The 19,534-nt window shown below is 37.1% G+C and overlaps 3 protein-coding genes and 1 non-coding gene across 4 annotated transcripts; 3 read left to right on the plus strand and 1 right to left on the minus strand.

Annotated features, from left to right (window-relative positions):
- The first annotated feature begins 2,167 nt into the window (after nt 1–2,167).
- Nucleotides 2,168–7,419, plus strand: affl-2 (AF4/FMR2 C-terminal homology domain-containing protein). Its single transcript, NM_064798.6, has 10 exons — nt 2,168–2,245; nt 2,312–2,388; nt 3,147–3,420; nt 3,896–4,001; nt 4,103–4,803; nt 5,407–5,635; nt 5,686–5,815; nt 5,976–6,227; nt 6,535–6,671; nt 6,849–7,419. The coding sequence occupies exons 1-10, from the start codon at nt 2,188–2,190 to the stop codon at nt 7,105–7,107; spliced, it is 2,223 nt and encodes a 740-aa protein (NP_497199.1). The 5' UTR covers nt 2,168–2,187; the 3' UTR covers nt 7,108–7,419.
- An 83-nt stretch (nt 7,420–7,502) lies between these two features.
- Nucleotides 7,503–11,333, plus strand: affl-1 (AFF-Like homolog). The gene is made up of 9 exons (NM_064799.4): nt 7,503–7,605; nt 7,840–8,050; nt 8,435–8,498; nt 8,750–9,147; nt 9,197–9,419; nt 9,520–9,652; nt 9,702–9,854; nt 10,168–10,304; nt 10,420–11,333. Exons 1-9 carry the CDS (start codon nt 7,597–7,599, stop codon nt 10,616–10,618), a joined length of 1,527 nt encoding a protein of 508 aa, NP_497200.2. The 5' UTR covers nt 7,503–7,596; the 3' UTR covers nt 10,619–11,333.
- A 344-nt stretch (nt 11,334–11,677) lies between these two features.
- Y55B1BR.8 (uncharacterized protein) lies at nt 11,678–12,187 on the plus strand (the record flags this gene model as incomplete). The annotated part of the gene is made up of 2 exons (NM_001377913.1): nt 11,678–11,686; nt 11,939–12,187. The coding sequence occupies 2 exons, from the start codon at nt 11,678–11,680 to the stop codon at nt 12,185–12,187; spliced, it is 258 nt and encodes an 85-aa protein (NP_001364561.1).
- Nucleotides 12,188–12,927: 740 nt separating this feature from the next.
- On the minus strand, nt 12,928–13,058 carry Y55B1BR.7. Its single transcript, NR_052041.1, has one exon. It is a non-coding gene; the product is annotated as an Unclassified non-coding RNA Y55B1BR.7 (non-coding RNA).
- Between the last annotated feature and the right edge of the window lie 6,476 nt (nt 13,059–19,534).

Raw genomic sequence — 19,534 nt, forward strand, 5'->3', positions numbered from 1 at the left:
AATAAGAATTTTTTAAAAAGTAAGAAAATTCCAGGAACCAAAGTTATTCGGCAAACTTAGAAATTTGCCGGAAATTAACAAATGCTTAAAAAAAATTATAAATCGTGATTGATTACGTCTAAGCTAAAAAAATCTGGTACTGAAAAATCAAAAACCTCAACTTTAAAAACTCGAGGAGTTTGGTAAATTTGATCTACCACGTGAGATAACTTCCGGTACTATGACATGGAGTAAAACAAAACAGTATGTGAATAATAAAGGTTTTCTCATTTTCCTGTCCTCCTCCTCGATTTCCTCAACTACTACCCCATCCCCCCCTAACACTTCTCGCGGAACACCACTGAAGCGTCTGCGTCTCTACACACTACTCCTCTCTCTCTCTCTCTCTCTCTCTCTCTCTCTCTCTCTCTCTCTCTCTCTCTCGACCAGTGCTAAACCTGCCCCCGGGTGCGCCGATTTCGCCCAGCCGTCTCTATTCTCTCTGTCTCTTGTGCCTCCCCCCGTTTTCAACCACTGTCTCTTTTTTTTTGCTGTCTTTTCTCGATTATTATTGCGTACAAAACTGTGAGTGTGTATATCGGACGAAGAAGCGTACGAAATTGAGAAGAACAAGATGAAGACGATTTTCTTGATATATTTTTTGTTGTTCATTTGGGATTAGGAGAGATTTTTTGAAAAACTTTGAATACTCTTATATTTTCTGGCTCTATGAAATTGCGCTTTTTTTAAAGCTTCGACTGATATATTCCAATTTGAGTTTTTGCATAAAAATTTACAAAAACTAGATTTACACTAGATTTGAAATTTTCCTTGTTAATGACTAATTTTCAGTTAAATTCACGGTAAATTCCTTAGAATTTGAATTAATCGTGTTTTTCTACCTCAAATGATTTACAAAAAATTATTATAAATTAGGATGTTTTTTTTTGTTGAAAAACCAAGCAGTTATTTTATTTGACAAGTTTTTTTAATATTTAAATTAAGAAAATTATGGATTTTCTTTTGAAAAATTTCATCATAAAATACGGTCATTTGATGTAATTTTGAGTATATTTAAGCAAAAATTGAATTATTACCTAAAATTTGAAAAAAAAATTGGGTTTTTTTCTGTGTAATTTATTATTTTTCCCATGATCTAAACTTTTTTTTCAAATTTCGGCTTATGCTACATTTGAAAAAATCCTCTCTAAAAATGGGGGAAATTTAAAAAAAATGCAAGTTGTTCAAAATTTCTCAAAAAAACTAAATTAGTTCGACTTTAAAAAAAATTAAAATTAAAAATTGGTTTTTGTTATAGATTAGCTATAAAATTTTTTTAAATTCAACAATAAATAATTTTTTGAAAAAAAAACCAACAATAACTAGTTTGGCAGACATGGTGCATCGACAAAAAATCTTGGTTCTTTTTAAAGAATACTAAGTAATTTGAAACGAATATTTTGTTAGTTGACAATTTTTAAAAAAACTGTCAAAGTTAGGACAGACATGGTGCATCGTTTGAAAATTGAAACTCTTATTATTTGGCAACTTTGACCTATCTTAATTAATTTTTAAACTATAATTCGATAATTTTTCGAGAAAACCAGAAATAAGCAAGATGATACTTGAAATATTGAAACTGTTAACTTTGTTAGTGTGAAATTTGCCATTCTTCATGCGTCTTTAAACTTGGATTACTGTAATTCTTCATCCAATTTTTGATCTCTCATTTCTCTCTCAGTTAACGTAACTGTCGCCTAATCTCTTTATTTCCCTTATACAGCTAACACTTACACACCTCCCCCTCCCCCCATTCACCTTTCAACGAGAGAGTGCGTGAGAGAGAAGATACGCAGAGAAAGAGGGGAAAGATAGGCAACCGCCGGGCATGGAGATGTCTCTGTATGTGTCCTAATTAGTACCCCCACAAGACAGACATTTGATACTTTTGTTTTTAGAAGATTTGCTTTTTCTTACTTTTCTTGTTAGCGGGTTAGCGTAATTAGTTTAAAAAATGTTTTCCTTGGATTCTTGGGTTGAAAATCGATTTTTCTTCCTACAAAGGAAAAATGTTCCGTTTGTTTTTAACTTTTTACGGCATTTGGGCTTTGGCCTAGTTTAGGCCTATATCCTAAGCTTGGGATTTGGCTTGCATTTTTGAAAACAAAAAAAAAACTTCTTATTGCAGGTAAACCTTACACATATTTAATGGAAGAAGACTCACGGGAAGACGATTTCAATGGGAAAATTCGACGCAGCTTATGTGGTAAGTCTTATTTGTTGGGAAGTCAAAAAAAAAAAAAGAAATAAAACTTAAAATTGTCAATTACAGAATGGCTTGGCCCATTTGAAGAGTTTCATGATCGGGTAGCAAAGAATCAGCAGACTTCACGGCACGGGTTGATCAGGGTGAGCATTTTTTTTGGAAGATATAAAAAAATGTTAAATTATACAAAATAAAGAAAAAATGATTAAAATATGTTGTTAGTTGGAAAAAATTACTTTCCGGCAAACCGGCAAATAGTCGATTTGCCGAACTTGCCGGAAATTTTCGAAAAAAAGGTTTTGCAATTATTTTTTTGGAAATTTCCGAATTTCAATTTCAAATTACAAAATTAAACGCATCCTATGAATGCTTCTGCATCTATTTTGAAAAGTAAGCAATTTCTATGAAAATATCTACATAGAAAAAAAGGAAAAATTCTAAATGACAAGTTTTAAGTGTTGCCGTGTGAAAAAATCTCTCTAGACATTTCCGGCAAATCTGATATCTGGCAAACGGCAAATCGTCAATTTCCGGCAAATCGGCAAATTGGCAATTTGCCGGAATTGAAAATTTCCGGCAAGTTGGCAAACCGGCAATATGCCGATTTGGAATTTTTGTACAGCTAACATAAAAAATGTATTTTAACGTGTGCTTCAAAAAATAAATTTATAACTAAATTTAACGTAAAAAATATATCAAAAATTTCCAAATTAAAAAAAAAAACTTTATTTCGAAATTTTCCCGTTAAATTTCCAGTTGTCTCAAAATTGTGTGAATTTTTGCAGAATTCTACTTAAATATAGGTATTCAAAACGTTTTTTTACATGAGTTTTCCAATTTTTGGTAAAAATCAGCAGGGATTTTTTTTCGAAAAACCTTTTTTTCAAAAACATTTTTCCAGTCTAAAATGAAGCCCCGCCCATCTCCATTTGTCACGTTACAAGCTCCGCCCCACGAATCGCCAAGTCATGTGCCTGTCCACGTGGCGCTTCAAAGTATGAAAAATCTGGTTGATGAGAGAATCACTGAGATTACACATCATGAATTTGCTGATTTGAAAAAAGGAATGAATAATGTGAAGAGCAGTGCCACGTCATCAACGGATAAAAAACGAAAAATTGGAGAAGATGAGGATAGTCAGATTGAAGTGAAACGGAAAAAGGAATCCAGGAATTGTAAGTTTTTTTTGTGGAAAAAAACAATGGACGGAAAGTTTGACCTACGCAAAATTGCGGGAAAATTCCATTAGCAGTATGTAGCGTCACACGTGTTTCACAAATACACGTGGCGTCAGAGTGTCTCAATTCGGCTTGATCTACGTAGATCTAAAAAAATGCGGGTGGAGAGACGCAGAGTTCTCAACTGATTTCGCATGGTTGAAAAAATTCCCGCATTTTTTTGTAGATCAAACCGTAGTGGGACAGCCTGGCACCATGTGCAAATATAAGTTTGGCGGGAAATTTGAAGTGAAAATTTTATTTTTTGAAATAGTTGGCTTTTAATAAAAATATTTTTGGCGTGAAAATTGATCTACAAAATTGGCTGGAAAATTATTTATATACTGTGTGACGTCACAAGCGGTTTCAGAAATAAACGGAAGTTTGAATTTATTGAAAATATTTGTATTTGAAAAAATAATAAATTTTCCAGACATTCCCCCTTCAACACCGGATTCGGGTACTCACTCCACCGAAAGTGATATGATCGAGGAGCCGAATTCTGATGAGGTGGCTGCGATGCTCAGTATCATGAAAACGTAGGTTTTGGGTCAGCCTAGCAGCCATAACATAGCCACATATGAATACCTACAAAAATTGTATTTGAATATTCAGTACATATAAAAATCTAAAATTTCAGACTGGACACTCCGAAACTCTCGCCGCTTCCGAAAGACTTCAAAGTGGTGTGCAAGGAAGATGAGCAACCAGGACCCTCTTCATCCAAATTCCCATCGGACAGTTCAGTATCAGCTGCCTCGACATCTCGGGAGTCCACACCGGAGCCCAAACTCTTGGGTACTCTTCGGATAAAGGCTCTGAAGCCAGAACGGGTGCAGAAGCTCATTGAGCTTGCGAAGACCCGAGGGAAGCTGACGGATGTTGTGGAAGTTGAGAAGAAGGTTGTGGAGAAAGTGGTTGAAAAACAGGAAAAGAGAGTTCTGGAACCTCTTCCACCTCCACCAAGGCCCCCATCGGTTCCAGCGGTCCCTGCGGTACCCACACCTTCTAGAGACCCAATACTTGGCCCAGGATCCGGATCCGCTCGGAATTCTCCACTGCCGCCACAAAAACCCGCCAACAAAACGGTTCAGAGTCTTCAAGGGCTTCAAGGTTCCAGTCGAACGATGAGCCCATCACCAAGAAACATCCGATCAACCACTCCATCGGTACCATCAAGGCCCCCATCTGCTCTGTCTACTCACAGCCATGTGGAAACGGAGGTGGCCGCAGTGGCAACCACGTCGGCGCCAGCAGAAGCATCGGCGGCAGTAAAGCCGAGATTTGTGTGCCAGTGGTCACATGCGAGATTGAAAAAAGCCCAGCGAGTTCCGTTTCCAGGTGAGTACCTACTTCTTAGATTTAGGTTTAGTCTTAGGCTTAGGCATAGGCTTTGGCTTAGGCTTAGGCTTTGGCCTATACTTAGGCTCAGGCTTAGGCTTTGGCGTTGCCTTAGGCTTGGGCTTTGCCTTAGGATTAGGCTTAGGAATAGGCTTAGGCCTTAGCTTAGGCTCAGGGTTAGGATTAGTCTTAGACTCATTCTTAACAATAGGCTTAGACTTTGGCATAGGCGTGGGCTTCAACTTAGGCTCAGGCTCAGGCTTAGGCTTAGGCTATGGCTCAGGCTTCGGAGTAACGAAAGTCAAAATTGGGAACGTAGCGTCTAACTTCCAATCGATGCACCATGTCAGGTTAAAACATTTATTTTTCGATTTAACCAATATTAACAGAGACAAAATATTACGACGTTTTCCTGTTTTGTCGATGTACCATGTCTGTCTTAACTTTTACAGTTTATACCTCGGCTCGCTTTAGGTTTATCAAAAAATTTTCAACTGACAAAATATTTATGGTTTCTTTTTCTACATATTTCCAGTTATAAATCTATCAATATTTTCAAATTGAACCAAGATATTTTCCTCCAAACCCAGTTACATTTTTCAGACCCTTCATCAACCTCCACCAAGACAAAAGGAGAGTTCTATCATGCTTTGGCAAAGGACTGGAAGTCAAAAGCCGACAATAGCAAGGATCGTGTGACTCGTCCCCTCAACTACATGCTCTCCAGTGTATTTTTTGTACTTGAAGCCATCTGGAAAGCTGACAAGGAGCGGACAACTCAATCCAAAATGCAATGCGCTTCGATCTATCGGGACACTTATGAGCTTCTAGGGTTAGTTTCTGGGACTTTGGGATTTTTTAAAAATTGATGAATAATTTCAGAGTCGCCGTGTTTCAAGGTGTCCGCGACACCGACGATTCCCTGGCGGTTCACATTTTGCCACGTGTCAAAGTGATCGGTCAGGTGATGCTAGCTGTGATGCAGTATCAGATGTATATTTTTAGATCAGAGGTATGTTTTTTTTTCCTTAAAATAAAACTTCAAAAGTATACAAGCACTCTGAACTGGAGAAATTCTGAAAATCTGAAAATTCAGGTTCTGAAAAAAAATCCGATTTATCAACACTAATATTCTAAATTCTAAATTCTAAATTCCAAATTCGAAATTCTAGCAAGCAATAAAAACAATGTCACGATTGGACATGCGAGAAGTCTCCGAATCCATCGACATTCGACCGGTGTCCCGTGCATCCGACTCCTCGTCAGTTCATTCTCAGCATCTAACAGTCCCCACAAACAAAGCGGTGACGTCAGTGGCTCACGGGACCCCCAAACCATCCCCGTCCGCCGGATCGACACCATCTGGTCCAACTGGGGCACCTGTAATCCCATGGATCGCCAGCATTCAGGCTTGTCAGAATATGGTAAGGTTTTGTGGAAGTAGACAATTTTTTTGATTTTTTTGCAGAGGAAATCAATAAAATCGGATAAAAATAGTAGGAAATGTTTTTAAAAAGTCTTCAAAAAGATAAACTGGGACTAAGCTAAGGCTTAGGCTTAGGACTAAGCTTAGGACTGAGCACAAGCCCAGGGACTAAGACTAAACCTAAGCCTAAGCTTAAACTTTTGCTTTATCAAAAGTATGTTAATTTTTATGAAAAAAAACATGGATTTTGAAATTTTTTCTGTGACCATGTCCCAAATTTTTTTTCTAAAAAGTTGATTTTCCAGGTCTCAATGCCCCAAATTGTCTACGATGCCTACAAATCGCAGCTCAAAACTGCCAACGGGTTGATGTTGGCCAGTAGATATTGGGAAGACTCGAAAACTCTGTCAAATATTATCGATTCAGGAACTTTTGTCAAAGAGTAAGTGACAATATGATAGAAAGTGTTATGTTAGTTATTTTTTGTCAGTTGATAATTTTTGATAGAGCCAGCTCATTTTGCTCACATTTTGGTTCATGTTGAAAATATTAGAAAATTTGTAATAACGGCTTAACCAAGACTAACCACAGTTTTTAAATATAATTTTAAATTTTTCAGCGTTGAATCTATCGTCGGAAAATCCATCTCAATGGACATGCAATTCGCCGATCTTGCCACATTTGTGCTCACCGCCGTCGGAAGCCTGAAGGCCGAGTACGAGGAGGAGCAGAAGCAGCCGGCAAAGCCAATTCTGGCAAAAGTCAAGAAGGGCCTGGACTTGGCAATCAGGACGGGAACTTTTCATTCTGATAGGCCACCTCCAGTGCACCGCCCGTCAAATAACACTCCCGATGGAAAAGCTCGTCGGAAGCAATAATTTTGTCTTTTTTTTCTAGGCTGGTCCCCCCCCCCCATACTTGATATCACGGTTGTCTTGTGCATTTGAGCTTTGGGCTAGTTTAGGCTTAGGCCTAGACACTACCAAGCTGCACGGACCGTTATTTTTCCCCTCATTTGTTTTTTCTAGGCCGGTTCCCATACTTATTATCACGGTTCTCTTTGTGTATTCCATGCTCTTTCCAGTTCTCCTCTCTAGTCACACTGAGACTTATGAGTGTATACATTTTCCAATTTTAATTATTACTATTTCACTCTTTCTCTCCTGTTTCATATGAAGATACATTATTTGAATTTTAATTATGGAGTGCCCCCACACCTGATCAAGAGACGGCACATAGCAACGGGGGTCGGGTGAGAACTCCGGTGGGACTTTGACACATTGGATACCCGCGCGCACTTTTTCTTCTTCTCCTATTCTACATTTTCCCAGGCTTTGTTGTTATCTTTTGCCGAGCAGCACCCGAATATGAAATCGGTGAGTTTGAGCAGCAATCTGAGGATTTCTTGTATTTTTGGGATTCTTTCATTTCTGGCGATCAGGATTTCGGTCAATTGCCAGAATATCAGATATGCTGCAAATTTTCAAATAGGTCCCTACAAAAATTTAGTCCTTATATCATGCTCCCAACTTTGACCAACCTTTAAATAAATTCCCGAGTTTCAGTACTTTTATGCGGCATAGGTAATCTACCCATAACTCAAATTCCAGGGCAAACCAAAACTTCCGCATACTTCACGTTCATTGAGCCCCGTGGGTTGTCTCCGTACCCGTAGAATGCTTGAAGAAATGGCCGGCCTCGTGGGAACTAAACCATTGAGCCAGCTTCCTCGAAGATTTGAGGACCTACAAGATGATTCAACGGCTACCTCACCATCCTCTGACAGGTGGAATTGGATGGAAGATGAGAAGTCTAGTTATGGTAAGTCAGTGAACTGACCGACTGTTTTGTTTTCAACTGTACTTTACATGACAGTAAACTTCTGAGTTTGCCTATTTTTAGTCCTGGCGTGGTTTTTTTCAGCGCCGGCATTGCTCCTAATTACTGAAAAATATGAAAAGTCTGAGCAAGTTGCAGGCCTAATTTTGCAAACTTAAATAGACAGCATTTTCTCCTCGGAAAGTTAAATTTTACCATTCACATCTTACCGAGCCGCAAAGGCCCCCACGCACCCTGGGTCTAGGGCACAGGGTCTTGGTCCAAAGTGCGAGGGGCGACAAAATCCGAAGCTAGCTACATGCATGTCAAATGCTCAGGAACCGGCGATCCTTTGCCGCTCAAGCATCGAAATCTTTATATTTTCAGAAAGCCTCTCACTGACTCCATTCTCCTCTGTTTCCCCCAATACCAGTAAGAAGTCTGCAACAGGGTAAGTTGTAGTAGGCTAGGGGTGGCGATAGGTAGCGTGGTCTCAGGCTGTCCCATTACGGTTTGACCTACAGAAAATGCGGGAATTTTTTCCTCAAAAAATGTGACAACGGCACGTTCTTAACCATGCGAAATAAGTTGAGAAGTCTGCGTCGAAATTCTCGCGATTCTCGTAAATCTACGTAGATCAAACCGAAATGGGGCACTCTGACACGTGACTAGGCTCTTTTTTGAAAACTCCGATAATTCCAGACTTGAAACTCCAAAGTCTGCTGGAAACCTACACAGCCAAGATAGGAATTTGTCGTGCTCAAAACCCAAGATAACTCCGGTATGGAAAGCCCCATCGGCTTTCCTCAAACCATGGAGTCCTAGAAAGAGATTCTCGTCTGTAGAGACTAATCCAGGGACGCCAAGGATTTATCTACCACCTCCACCTCGGCCACCACCCGTTCCTCCACTTTCTCCACCGGAGAGACCCGATATACCTCATGCAAGGGTCCTTCCACAGCGACAGAAACCGACGCCGAAACCGGACAAAGAAATTAGGATTACTGTTGGGTTTGGGGAGCAAGTGGATCTTGAGCCAACATTTATTTGTAAGTGGAACCATGCAAGATTGAGAGTTGCACAGGAAGTTCCAGTCCCCGGTGAGTTCGATATATAGGCCACGGACTGAAAAATTTTCTTTTTATTCAGACCTTTCCCAAGCCTCCGAAGAAGAGTTCTACACTAATCTGGCCAAAGAATGGAAGTGTCAAGCCACTCTGCCCAACACGAATCCAATCGTTCGACGTCTGAAGTTTATGATTTCCAACGTTTTCTATGTTCTTGGAGCCATTGCACGGAATGACAGAAAACAGACGCCAGCTTCAAGACAACAACTCGTTGAATTTTACAACGATACTTACACCATGCTGAAGTGGGTCTAATTTTCATTCCGGCCTGATTTCTGTGTTAGGGTGTTTTTCAAAATTCCATAATCCTTACAGAATTTCCAGCAATGTCGGTTTTTTTTCCAGGGAGGCCCTGAACCAAAGCGTCAAGGACATCATTACCGATACCCTCGCAGCTCACATCTTTCCACGTGTCAAACTCATCTCCCTAGTTATGTTGTCAGTTATGCAGTACCGCATGTACCTTATCAGATCTGAGGTAAGGCAAATTTTTTTTAAAGGAACACGGCTCTCAAGTGGAGTTGCAGAACACTTTCAAACAAATGACACGGCTGGAATCAAAAGAAGTCGCGGGATTCATTGAGAATGACCTGACAGCACATGGAGCTCTTGAACCACTAGTTGTCTCAGTAAGCTCGGATGTAGAATGGGTCTCTGAAGTTCAAAAATGTCAGAAATTCGTAAGTTTAAAACAAATTATTTTGCATTTGAATAGAAAATCTAATTCTGAACATTTTTGCGATTGAAAATTTTCGGATAGCTCTATCCCCCGCGGAGTTGTGCAACTTAGAACTTAGCGCAACAAAAGTGTGGCAGGGGGAGAGACGCAGACAACTCGCTCACACTGCGTCTCGCACCCCTCCACACTTACTCGCCCCATAAACTTTAACGCTTCATATCTCTGCGGAACGTGAAGCTATCGCAAAACTTTAAAATGCAAATATGATTATAATTTTATTTTCTATTCAAATTTTTTAATAGGATAATTTTAAGGTCGCCATGCCAGAACTTGTGTACCAAACCTACAAATCCCAATTCAAATCAGCGAACAAACTGTTTTTGGCCAGCACACACTGGGAGGACTTCAAGGTTTTATTGGAGTATATTGATGCCGGCAATTTTATTAAGGAGTAAGTCTCACTTGACTATTTTTTTGTTTCATCAGACAGATCTCAAAATGTTAAATTACAAAACTTGACGATTTTTGTTAATTATGAAAATACAAAAGTTTTTTAAAATTTCCAGCATCGAGTCGGTTTGCAAAAAGCCCATCGCAATGGATATACCCTTCGAGAATCTTGCCACTTTTGTGCTCACCGCAGTTGGAAGCCTAATGGAAGAATATGAAAAGGAGCAGAAGCTTCCGGTGAAGCCTGTTCTGGAAGAAGTCCAAATGCGTTTCAATTTGGCAAAGCAATTTGGAGCTGCACTGGAGTCCAATTAACCTGCAATTTTGTCCAAAATTATCCATACTTTTCATTTATTACATTCCCCGTCCTCAATTCAAGATTTCAATTTTACCATACCCAGTTATATCACATGATGACAAGATTTCAAGAAAAAAAAGTAATTTGGCAAATTTGCAGCCAGTTAATAGAAAATCAAATTTTAAACATTTTTTCAACTGGAAGTTTTTCTATAGCAATCACCTCCGCGGAGTTATACAGCTTTAAAGTTTTGACGGCTAGAGACTGTGGATGCGGGGAGACGCAGAGTGCGCGTCTCTCCCTCTCCACAATGCCTCGCTAGGAAACGTTTAAAGCGGCGTATCTCTGCGGAGAATATAGCTATCTAAAAATTTCCAACCGTGATAATGTTTAGAATTTGATTTTCTGCCGAGTGGCAGTACTGAAAATTTAATTTATGATACTTTGAAATTTTCGAAAACCTTCTTGAGCTATAATCATCACAATAAATCGATAGCAAATTAATTTCAAACGAATTTTCTAATTTGATGTATTCTAATAGAACTAACCACCGCCAAGCTATCCACATTTTGAATCTGTGCAGTAAGAGAAAGAGACGCAGACGGCGCGTGCACTCTTGCTGTCTGCGTCCTCTCCTCTGTGACAAACTTCGAAAAGGCATAAATTTGAGGAGAACACATATATTAAAAAATTTCCAACCACAACATTGTTCAGAATTTGATTTTCTAGCTAACAAATTTATTTTTAAAAAATACCGCCGACCTCTTTTCCTAATAAACTTGATATTTTCCATCACACAACTCTATAATCATCATTGACGTCAATCACTAATTAATGTTCCCACTATCTCGATCGAGAAGCACGGAGCATTATGCACTAATCACGGAGCCGTACATAGCAACGGAGAGCGTCCCCTGAGAGAAGGGGAACTTGAGATTCACGCACTCGCTACTTTACTTTTGTTATTACACTTTTCACTGACTTTTCTTTCTCGTTTGTTGAAATTTGTTTGAAAGTTTGCTATTTTTCAGAACTTGGTACCACTTTCACTTACAATCTATTGTTTCTAAGGAGATATGCCTTTTGTAAGTTTGAACTCAAATTGGTGGTACTTATCAAAAAAGTGTTCAAACGCATTTTTGGAATTTTAACAGAAACCTATTTTAAAATAGGTATCAGTGCAAAAAAAACTCGCTCTAAAATGTTTGAGACCAATTTTCCAATACTTTCGAGATTCTAAAAATTGCAAATTTCTGCAGAATTGAAAGAAAACGTTTTGGTTTTTTACTGCCATATGAAAGAATACATATTCAATTTTCAGTCTTTAAATATTTCAGAGCATCAACTCCTTCCCCTCCCTAGTCTCCACTGGAAACACTGTGGAAAGTTCAGAAGACTCCGACACCTACATTCCGCCTCCAACCAGAGATCAGAACATTGAGCGATCCCGAAATAATTTCAAACTTCTCTGCATCATCGTTTTCGCCGGACTTTCTCTCTGGATCATCTTTGTCAGTGTCTTCGATCCATTCAAGACCAAGGGTGACGTCAGCGTTCCGAAGTTCCATCGGAGAATGCCTCCTTAAGTAGATGCTCGATCTTTTTTTTTCTTTTTGGATTTTTGTGTTGTATCGTTTGTTTGAATTGTTGCGTAAAGCTGTTCCAAATCGAATACAATGCGATTTTTACTTTTTGGACCGAGAAATTTCAGATTAAAAAAAAAAAATTAAATGTTTCATAAATTTTCCAGAATGTTCACCTATTACGAAATGTCCTGAAAAGCTCTGAAAAGCATTGAAAGTTTGCAAAAAAAGCATTTAGAACAATTCTAGAGGCCTCCTAAGTAGTGAAAAAATGCACTGAAACAATTTCAGATCGATGCTTGAGGGGTTAAGAGTAGAGCATTTCCGCTTAAAATTCTACAGTGACATATACTTATCATAAGGACCTTATGGAACACTTTCAAATGAAACATGCCTGGTTTGGAAGTCTGACGGTAAAGTTAAAACTTTTCCTTGTAAAGAGTATTGAAAAATGATCGACTATCAATTTTTAACAGCAGAGCTGTGCGGCATTTCGAAAATTCCGACGTTTCGGAATTCCTATATTAATATCTGCCACATCAATATAAAAGTGAAATTTCAAAAAAACAAGGAACCCCAAGAAAAGGACAGTGTTTAACATTCACTGCAATACCAACCCATACCAAGTGATTTTAATTTCTCTATTGCGTGAGACGCAGAGAGGGAGGAAGAGAACCTTGTTGCGCAGTGTTCACAACACAACACAGTGGGCACTGTGCCAAGTATCATTCCGGATGACGGTCTGTGTGTGTGTGTGTGTGTGTGTGTGTGTGTGTGTGTGTGTGTGTGTGTGTGTGTGTGTGTGTGTGTGTGTGTGTGTGTGTGTGTGTGTGTGTGTGTGTGTGTGTGTGTGTGTGTGTGTGTGTGTGTAGGTAAGACTACAAGAGTAAAGACAATGCAAGAGACGTTTGTTTTTGTAGATCACACGCAGCTCACAATGAATTTGTAGATCACAATAAAACAGAAATACGATTTGAGAGATAAATATACTGTGATCTACGCGTGATCTACGCAAACTTTACACAGAAGCTGCTGAAAGTGATGACTGCCCAAGCCCTGGTGTGGTGCTGGCGGGCGAGAGTAGCACCTTCGTGGAACGTCTAATCGGCAAACATGCCCTGAAAAATTTTGAGCTGGGATTAGTGAAGGGATGGGGTACTTTAGAAGTACTGTAATAGTGTATAAAGCAGAAGTATAATGTAAAATAGAATGCTTACGTTTAGAAAAGTGTAGATTTGTTAGTTCTGAAAAAAAGTATTAGACACGCTTCGAAGGTTTGACAAACGTTCGGAGAACCTTGGAAAGACTTCTTGAGAAAAATTGGATTTCTTTACCGTCATTGTAGAAAATTTTAAAGTTTATGATGTGTATAACAGGGGTGTGCGGCAAATTTTCCGATTTGCCGAAAATTGCCGACTTGCCGAGCTCGGCAAATTTGCCGATTTGGCGAATTCGGCAAATTTTAAAAAACCAGCAATTGCCGATTTGCCGAGCTCGGCAATTTTCAAAAAAGTAGATTTGCCGAATTTGCCGAGCTCGGCAAATTTCGAAATTTGCCGCACACGTCAAAAATTTGACAGTACAATTTTGACTAAAACTATTGATTTTTTAGCCAAAAATTTAGTAAAATGACACAAAATTGAGCTATTTTGATGCTTAAACAGACATACTACGCGGAACTTATTCAGAAACCAGATGTGTGTTAAGAATTCAGTAGTTTTGGTGTTCCAAAAAACATAAAAAATATCAAATTTTTCCGAGTTTGTTAAGCACGGCAAATTTGCCGAATTTGCCGTGCTCGGCAAATATTGAAAAAAGAGATTTGCCGAATTTGCCGAGCTCGGCAAATTTTGAAAAACCAGCAATTGCCGATTTGCCGAGCTCGGCAATTTTTTCCATTTGCCGCACACCCCTGGTGTATAACATGAGGAGCTCATCCAGTACCAAAAACTCCCATCCGAATTTTTATTATCCCTATTCTTCCCCGACTTCCTAATTGGTACCTTGTCGGTGTTTCCTCTCCACCTGCTTCGGATTTGTTATAATTCGAGCCTTTCAAAAAATTATCTGTTTTTGTTTTAATTAGGAATTATCCTTTTAAAAGTGCATCCAAATAACTCTAAACGTCAACTGATTCATCAGTCATAAGATATCCACAGATTCGTTAGCTCAAACATTCCTATCCTCTTTAATTAATATTAAAAACAAGATGTGATCATTTATGTTATATGACTAACTTACTCCTTTGGTTTTTAATTAGTTGATCTTTTCAAGTTTTCTTCTAACCGGACGTGATCTTTCACAACGTATTCCTTTATTGCCCTTCCGTTTAGCTGGAACATCAGAGAAGGTCGAAAAAATTCAAACCACTGGTTACATTGTCGATGTTCTCGATTTGAAGAACATCCTGAATTGCAAAATAAAACATAATGCAGTTTGAGTTCCTGATCCTTTTATAATTTTCAAGTAACAGTCTGTATATTAAAACAACAATTTTTATTAGCTCAAGATTCGTAGATGAGTAGGATACTTAAATTTTCAAACCGTGTAGTATGTTTAATCCCATTTTTTGAACAGTTATTCTTATTTGGTAATTAGTCCAGCTGTTTCGTAATCTTCCAAAACTCCTGGAGATCTTTCTATTTGGTGATGCCCTATTAACAGATGATGTGCCCTAATTTCAGTCAGATATTATCCTTTTAAAAGTACATCCAGACAACTCTAAAAATCCACTGATTCATCAGTCATAAGATATTCAGACTTGTTAGTTGTAACATTCCTAGGCAGACTGATGTATAAATATCCATAACAAAATGTTGAATTTTGGTTTTTAAGTACGAGAAATTAATGACTTTCCTGTAACATCATTTACGTTTTCGATTAACTGACTAGTTCCTTATTCAGCTTACTCAAAAGCTCTCCATATATTTTATGCAATAAGAGAACTATGGTGATTGAACATGCTTATATCAGGATATATCAGAATAATGGTATTTAGTCAACTCTGTTAAACAGTCCGATGTAACATGACTGAACATTCTTAGTAAGGTTATTGTCCCATTACATGGAACAGTTGATAAGAATTAAATAAATACCGTTCTTCTGGCTTTTGTATGTATTTTCAATTAGTACATATAACAACAGCTTCGAGTAGTTAGACTTTAATTGATAGAATTTTTATTTCCCGCACTCCACCAATTAGATTTGCCTAGTTAAAACTGCTCGAGCACGTATTGCAATATTTTTGACAGGTTGGTTTTGGAATTTTTTTCTTGTCGTAGTTATGCCCTATTAACAAATTATATGTATGTATTTATTTTAATCACGAATTATCCTTTCAAAGTATTATACATCCAGAAGAAAACACAGAAATTTAGCTGATTCATCAGTCATAAGATATTAACTTCGTAGACTCGTTAGCTGTAACATTGAGATCACTTAGAAGTTACATGACTAATTTACTCTTTCGGTTGTTAGTTATTTGATCTTCATCATTTTTCTGTAAAATCAATGCTTTTTCCTGTGACTGTGTGTTTAATGATCTTGTGCGAAAAGAAAATATTTAGGGAGTACGGTATTTAGTCCTAATAAAGTGTTCCCTGGCAGGGGTCCGCTAGTTGTAGATTTGGGGCACAATTGATCTGTTGTCCCAATGAATCACGGAATGCCCTTTTCCCTATTGTCCTGTAGCCTACAAGAAATCCTCCCGGGATTGCTCAATCAGCGTATATAACTGGAATCAAGAAGTCATGTGTGTTAGTTATTCTCAGAATATTATTCATTCTCTCTCACTCATTTCGAAAATTCATGCGACTTTCATTTGTTCTATTGGATTATTTATAATTAATTGTTAATTTCAGCTTCAAATTTGGTACCACCGCAACTACTGCTTCTCCGTTTTGCCGCTTCTGCGTGATCTCTGATGCCAAGTGTAAGTTGAAGCAAGTTATTAAAATGGATTTTTCAAATTTTTTATTGATTTTTTGTTTAATATCCCAAAAAAAAATGTTCAGAAGCACTGGCAAGCATCTGCTCCAACCCAAATCGTGGAGAGCAGCTCAGTTCAATTGGAAACTAAGGATCAAAACGAGATCATCGTCCCAATGGCAAGATCCCACTGCAGCAGAAGATGCAAGTTCATCACCTTCGTCCTGACTGTGCTCACCGGGATGGGAGTCGCCGCCGTTGTCGTCTTCATGCCGCAAATCAAGAAGTTCTTCAAGATTGAATAAGCATCTCCATTCGTCAGTACTAAATCTTAAACGTTACCCTAAATGTTCCCTCTCTCAACATTTGTTCCAAAAATTGCACCGTTTTTCATGTAACTTACCAAATAATTTTCCAGTGGTCTGAACATTTCTCTCAATCTTCTAAAAATTTTCTGTAACCCCGCTTCAAATTAAGACCCTTCTTAAAATTTTGTGTCAATGGATTATTCATAGGAGCAATTACAATCTATGTCTCGTTCCACACTTTTCTAAAATTTTCCTAAAACCCCTCCGACTCTTGAATTTCAAATTTTATCACACCTCCAAACCACGGAAACTCAATTTTTCTCGAATGAATTCTATATATCGATCTCGCAGTTTGTAGTTTGTAGTGTTTCGAGAATTCCAGGCCCTTTATTTTTAGGGCTGCGGCGCAAGTTGTGATCTCTGTACGCAGTTAAAGGTGGAGTACCGAAATCTGAAACTGTGATTTCTTAGAACAAACTTGGGCCAAAATTACCGAATTTCGTAATACTACTTTCTGAAAAATTCTAAAAAAAAATGTTGCAAAAAAATATTTTTTGATTCATCATTAAAAATCGTTGAAACACTTTCCTTTCAAAAAAAACCTTTTTTTAATTTAAAAAAAATGCTGCTTTTTTCAAAAATTTTAAATTTCACTCATGTATTTGACATGTAGTTCAGTGACAACTGGACTCAAAAATATAATGCTCGTAATTATTAATAAATGTGTGTTGTCTCAGAGCCACGTCTGAAAATACAGATTTTTTCTCGAAAATTTCAAAAACTTTGTAGAAATTCGATTTTTGACATAAGTGATCTCTCTTTTTTTCTGACATGTATTTCAGTGACAACTGTACTCGAAAATATAATGCTCGTAATTATTAATAAATGTGTGTTGTCTCAGAGCCACGTCTGAAAATACAGATTTTTTCTCGAAAATTTCAAAAACTTTGTAGAAATTCGATTTTTGACATAAATGATCGCTCTTTTTTTCTGACATGTATTTCAGTGACAACTAAACTAGAAAATATAATGCTCGTAATTATTTATAAGTGTGTGTTGTCTCAGAGCCACGTCTGAAAATACAGATTTTTTCTCGAAAATTTCAAAAACTTTGTAGAAATTCGATTTTTGACATAAATGATCTCTCTTTTTTTCTGACATGTATTTCAGTGACAAATGGACTAGAAAATATAATGCTCGTAATTATTTATAAGTGTGTGTTGTCTCAGAGCCACGTCTGAAAATACAGATTTTTTCTCGAAAATTTCAAAAACTTTGTAGAAATTCGATTTTTGACATAAATGATCGCTCTTTTTTTCTGACATGTATTTCAGTGACAACTAAACTAGAAAATATAATGCTCGTAATAATTTATAAGTGTGTGTTGTCTCAGAGCCACGTCTGAAAATACAGATTTTTTCTCGAAAATTTCAAAAACTTTGTAGAAATTCGATTTTTGACATAAATGATCTCTCTTTTTCTCTGACATGTATTTCAGTGACAAATGGACTAGAAAATATAATGCTCGTAATTATTTATAAGTGTGTGTTGTCTCAGAGCCACGTCTGAAAATACAGATTTTTTCTCGAAAATTTCAAAAACTTTGTAGAAATTCGATTTTTGACATAAATGATCTCTCTTTTTTTCTGACATGTATTTCAGTGACAACTAAACTAGAAAATATAATGCTCGTAATTATTTATAAGTGTGTGTTGTCTCAGAGCCACGTCTGAAAATACAGATTTTTTCTCGAAAATTTCAAAAACTTTGTAGAAATTCGATTTTTGACATAAATGATCGCTCTTTTTTTCTGACATGTATTTCAGTGACAACTAAACTAGAAAATATAATGCTCGTAATTATTTATAAGTGTGTGTTGTCTCAGAGCCACGTCTGAAAATACAGATTTTTTCTCGAAATTTTCAAAAACTTTGTAGAAATTCGATTTTTGACATAAATGATCGCTCTTTTTTTCTGACATGTATTTCAGTGACAAATGGATTAGAAAATATAATGCTCGTAATTATTTATAAGTGTGTGTTGTCTCAGAGCCACGTCTGAAAATACAGATTTTTTCTCGAAAATTTCAAAAACTTTGTAGAAATTCGATTTTTGACATAAATGATCTCTCTTTTTTTCTGACATGTATTTCAGTGACAAATGGATTAGAAAATATAATGCTCGTAATTATTTATAAGTGTGTGTTGTCTCAGAGCCACGTCTGAAAATACAGATTTTTTCTCGAAAATTTCAAAAACTTTGTAGAAATTCGATTTTTGACATAAATGATCGCTCTTTTTTTCTGACATGTATTTCAGTGACAAATGGATTAGAAAATATAATGCTCGTAATTATTTATAAGTGTGTGTTGTCTCAGAGCCACGTCTGAAAATACAGATTTTTTCTCGAAAATTTCAAAAACTTTGTAGAAATTCGATTTTTGACATAAATGATCTCTCTTTTTTTCTGACATGTATTTCAGTGACAAATGGATTAGAAAATATAATGCTCGTAATTATTTATAAGTGTGTGTTGTCTCAGAGCCACGTCTGAAAATACAGATTTTTTCTCGAAAATTTCAAAAACTTTGTAGAAATTCGATTTTTGACATAAATGATCTCTCTTTTTTTCTGACATGTATTTCAGTGACAAATGGATTAGAAAATATAATGCTCGTAATTATTTATAAGTGTGTGTTGTCTCAGAGCCACGTCTGAAAATACAGATTTTTTCTCGAAAATTTCAAAAACTTTGTAGAAATTCGATTTTTGACATAAATGATCTCTCTTTTTTTCTGACATGTATTTCAGTGACAAATGGATTAGAAAATATAATGCTCGTAATTATTTATAAGTGTGTGTTGTCTCAGAGCCACGTCTGAAAATACAGATTTTTTCTCGAAAATTTCAAAAACTTTGTAGAAATTCGATTTTTGACATAAATGATCGCTCTTTTTTTTCTGACATGTATTTCAGTGACAACTGGACTCGAAAATATAATGCTCGTAAATATTAATAAATGTGTGTTGTCTCAGAGCCACGTCTGAAAATACAGATTTTTTCTCGAAAATTTCAAAAACTTTGTAGAAATTCGATTTTTGACATAAATGATCGCT

This window comes from Caenorhabditis elegans, chromosome III (assembly GCF_000002985.6).
Source record: "Caenorhabditis elegans chromosome III".
Lineage (NCBI taxonomy): Eukaryota > Metazoa > Nematoda > Chromadorea > Rhabditida > Rhabditidae > Caenorhabditis > Caenorhabditis elegans.

Excerpts from the sequence above, each read along its gene's own strand:
- affl-2 (NM_064798.6), top strand. The coding sequence starts at position 2,188 with ATGGAAGAAGACTCACGGGAAGACGATTTCAATGGGAAAATTCGACGC. Across the intron at positions 5,636-5,685 it reads GACACTTATGAGCTTCTAGG|AGTCGCCGTGTTTCAAGGTG; the intron begins GTTAGTTTCTGG and ends GAATAATTTCAG. Across the intron at positions 6,672-6,848 it reads TCAGGAACTTTTGTCAAAGA|CGTTGAATCTATCGTCGGAA; the intron begins GTAAGTGACAAT and ends TAAATTTTTCAG.
- affl-1 (NM_064799.4), top strand. Across the intron at positions 9,420-9,519 it reads GATACTTACACCATGCTGAA|GGAGGCCCTGAACCAAAGCG; the intron begins GTGGGTCTAATT and ends TTTTTTTTCCAG. Across the intron at positions 9,653-9,701 it reads TGTACCTTATCAGATCTGAG|AACACTTTCAAACAAATGAC; the intron begins GTAAGGCAAATT and ends GTGGAGTTGCAG.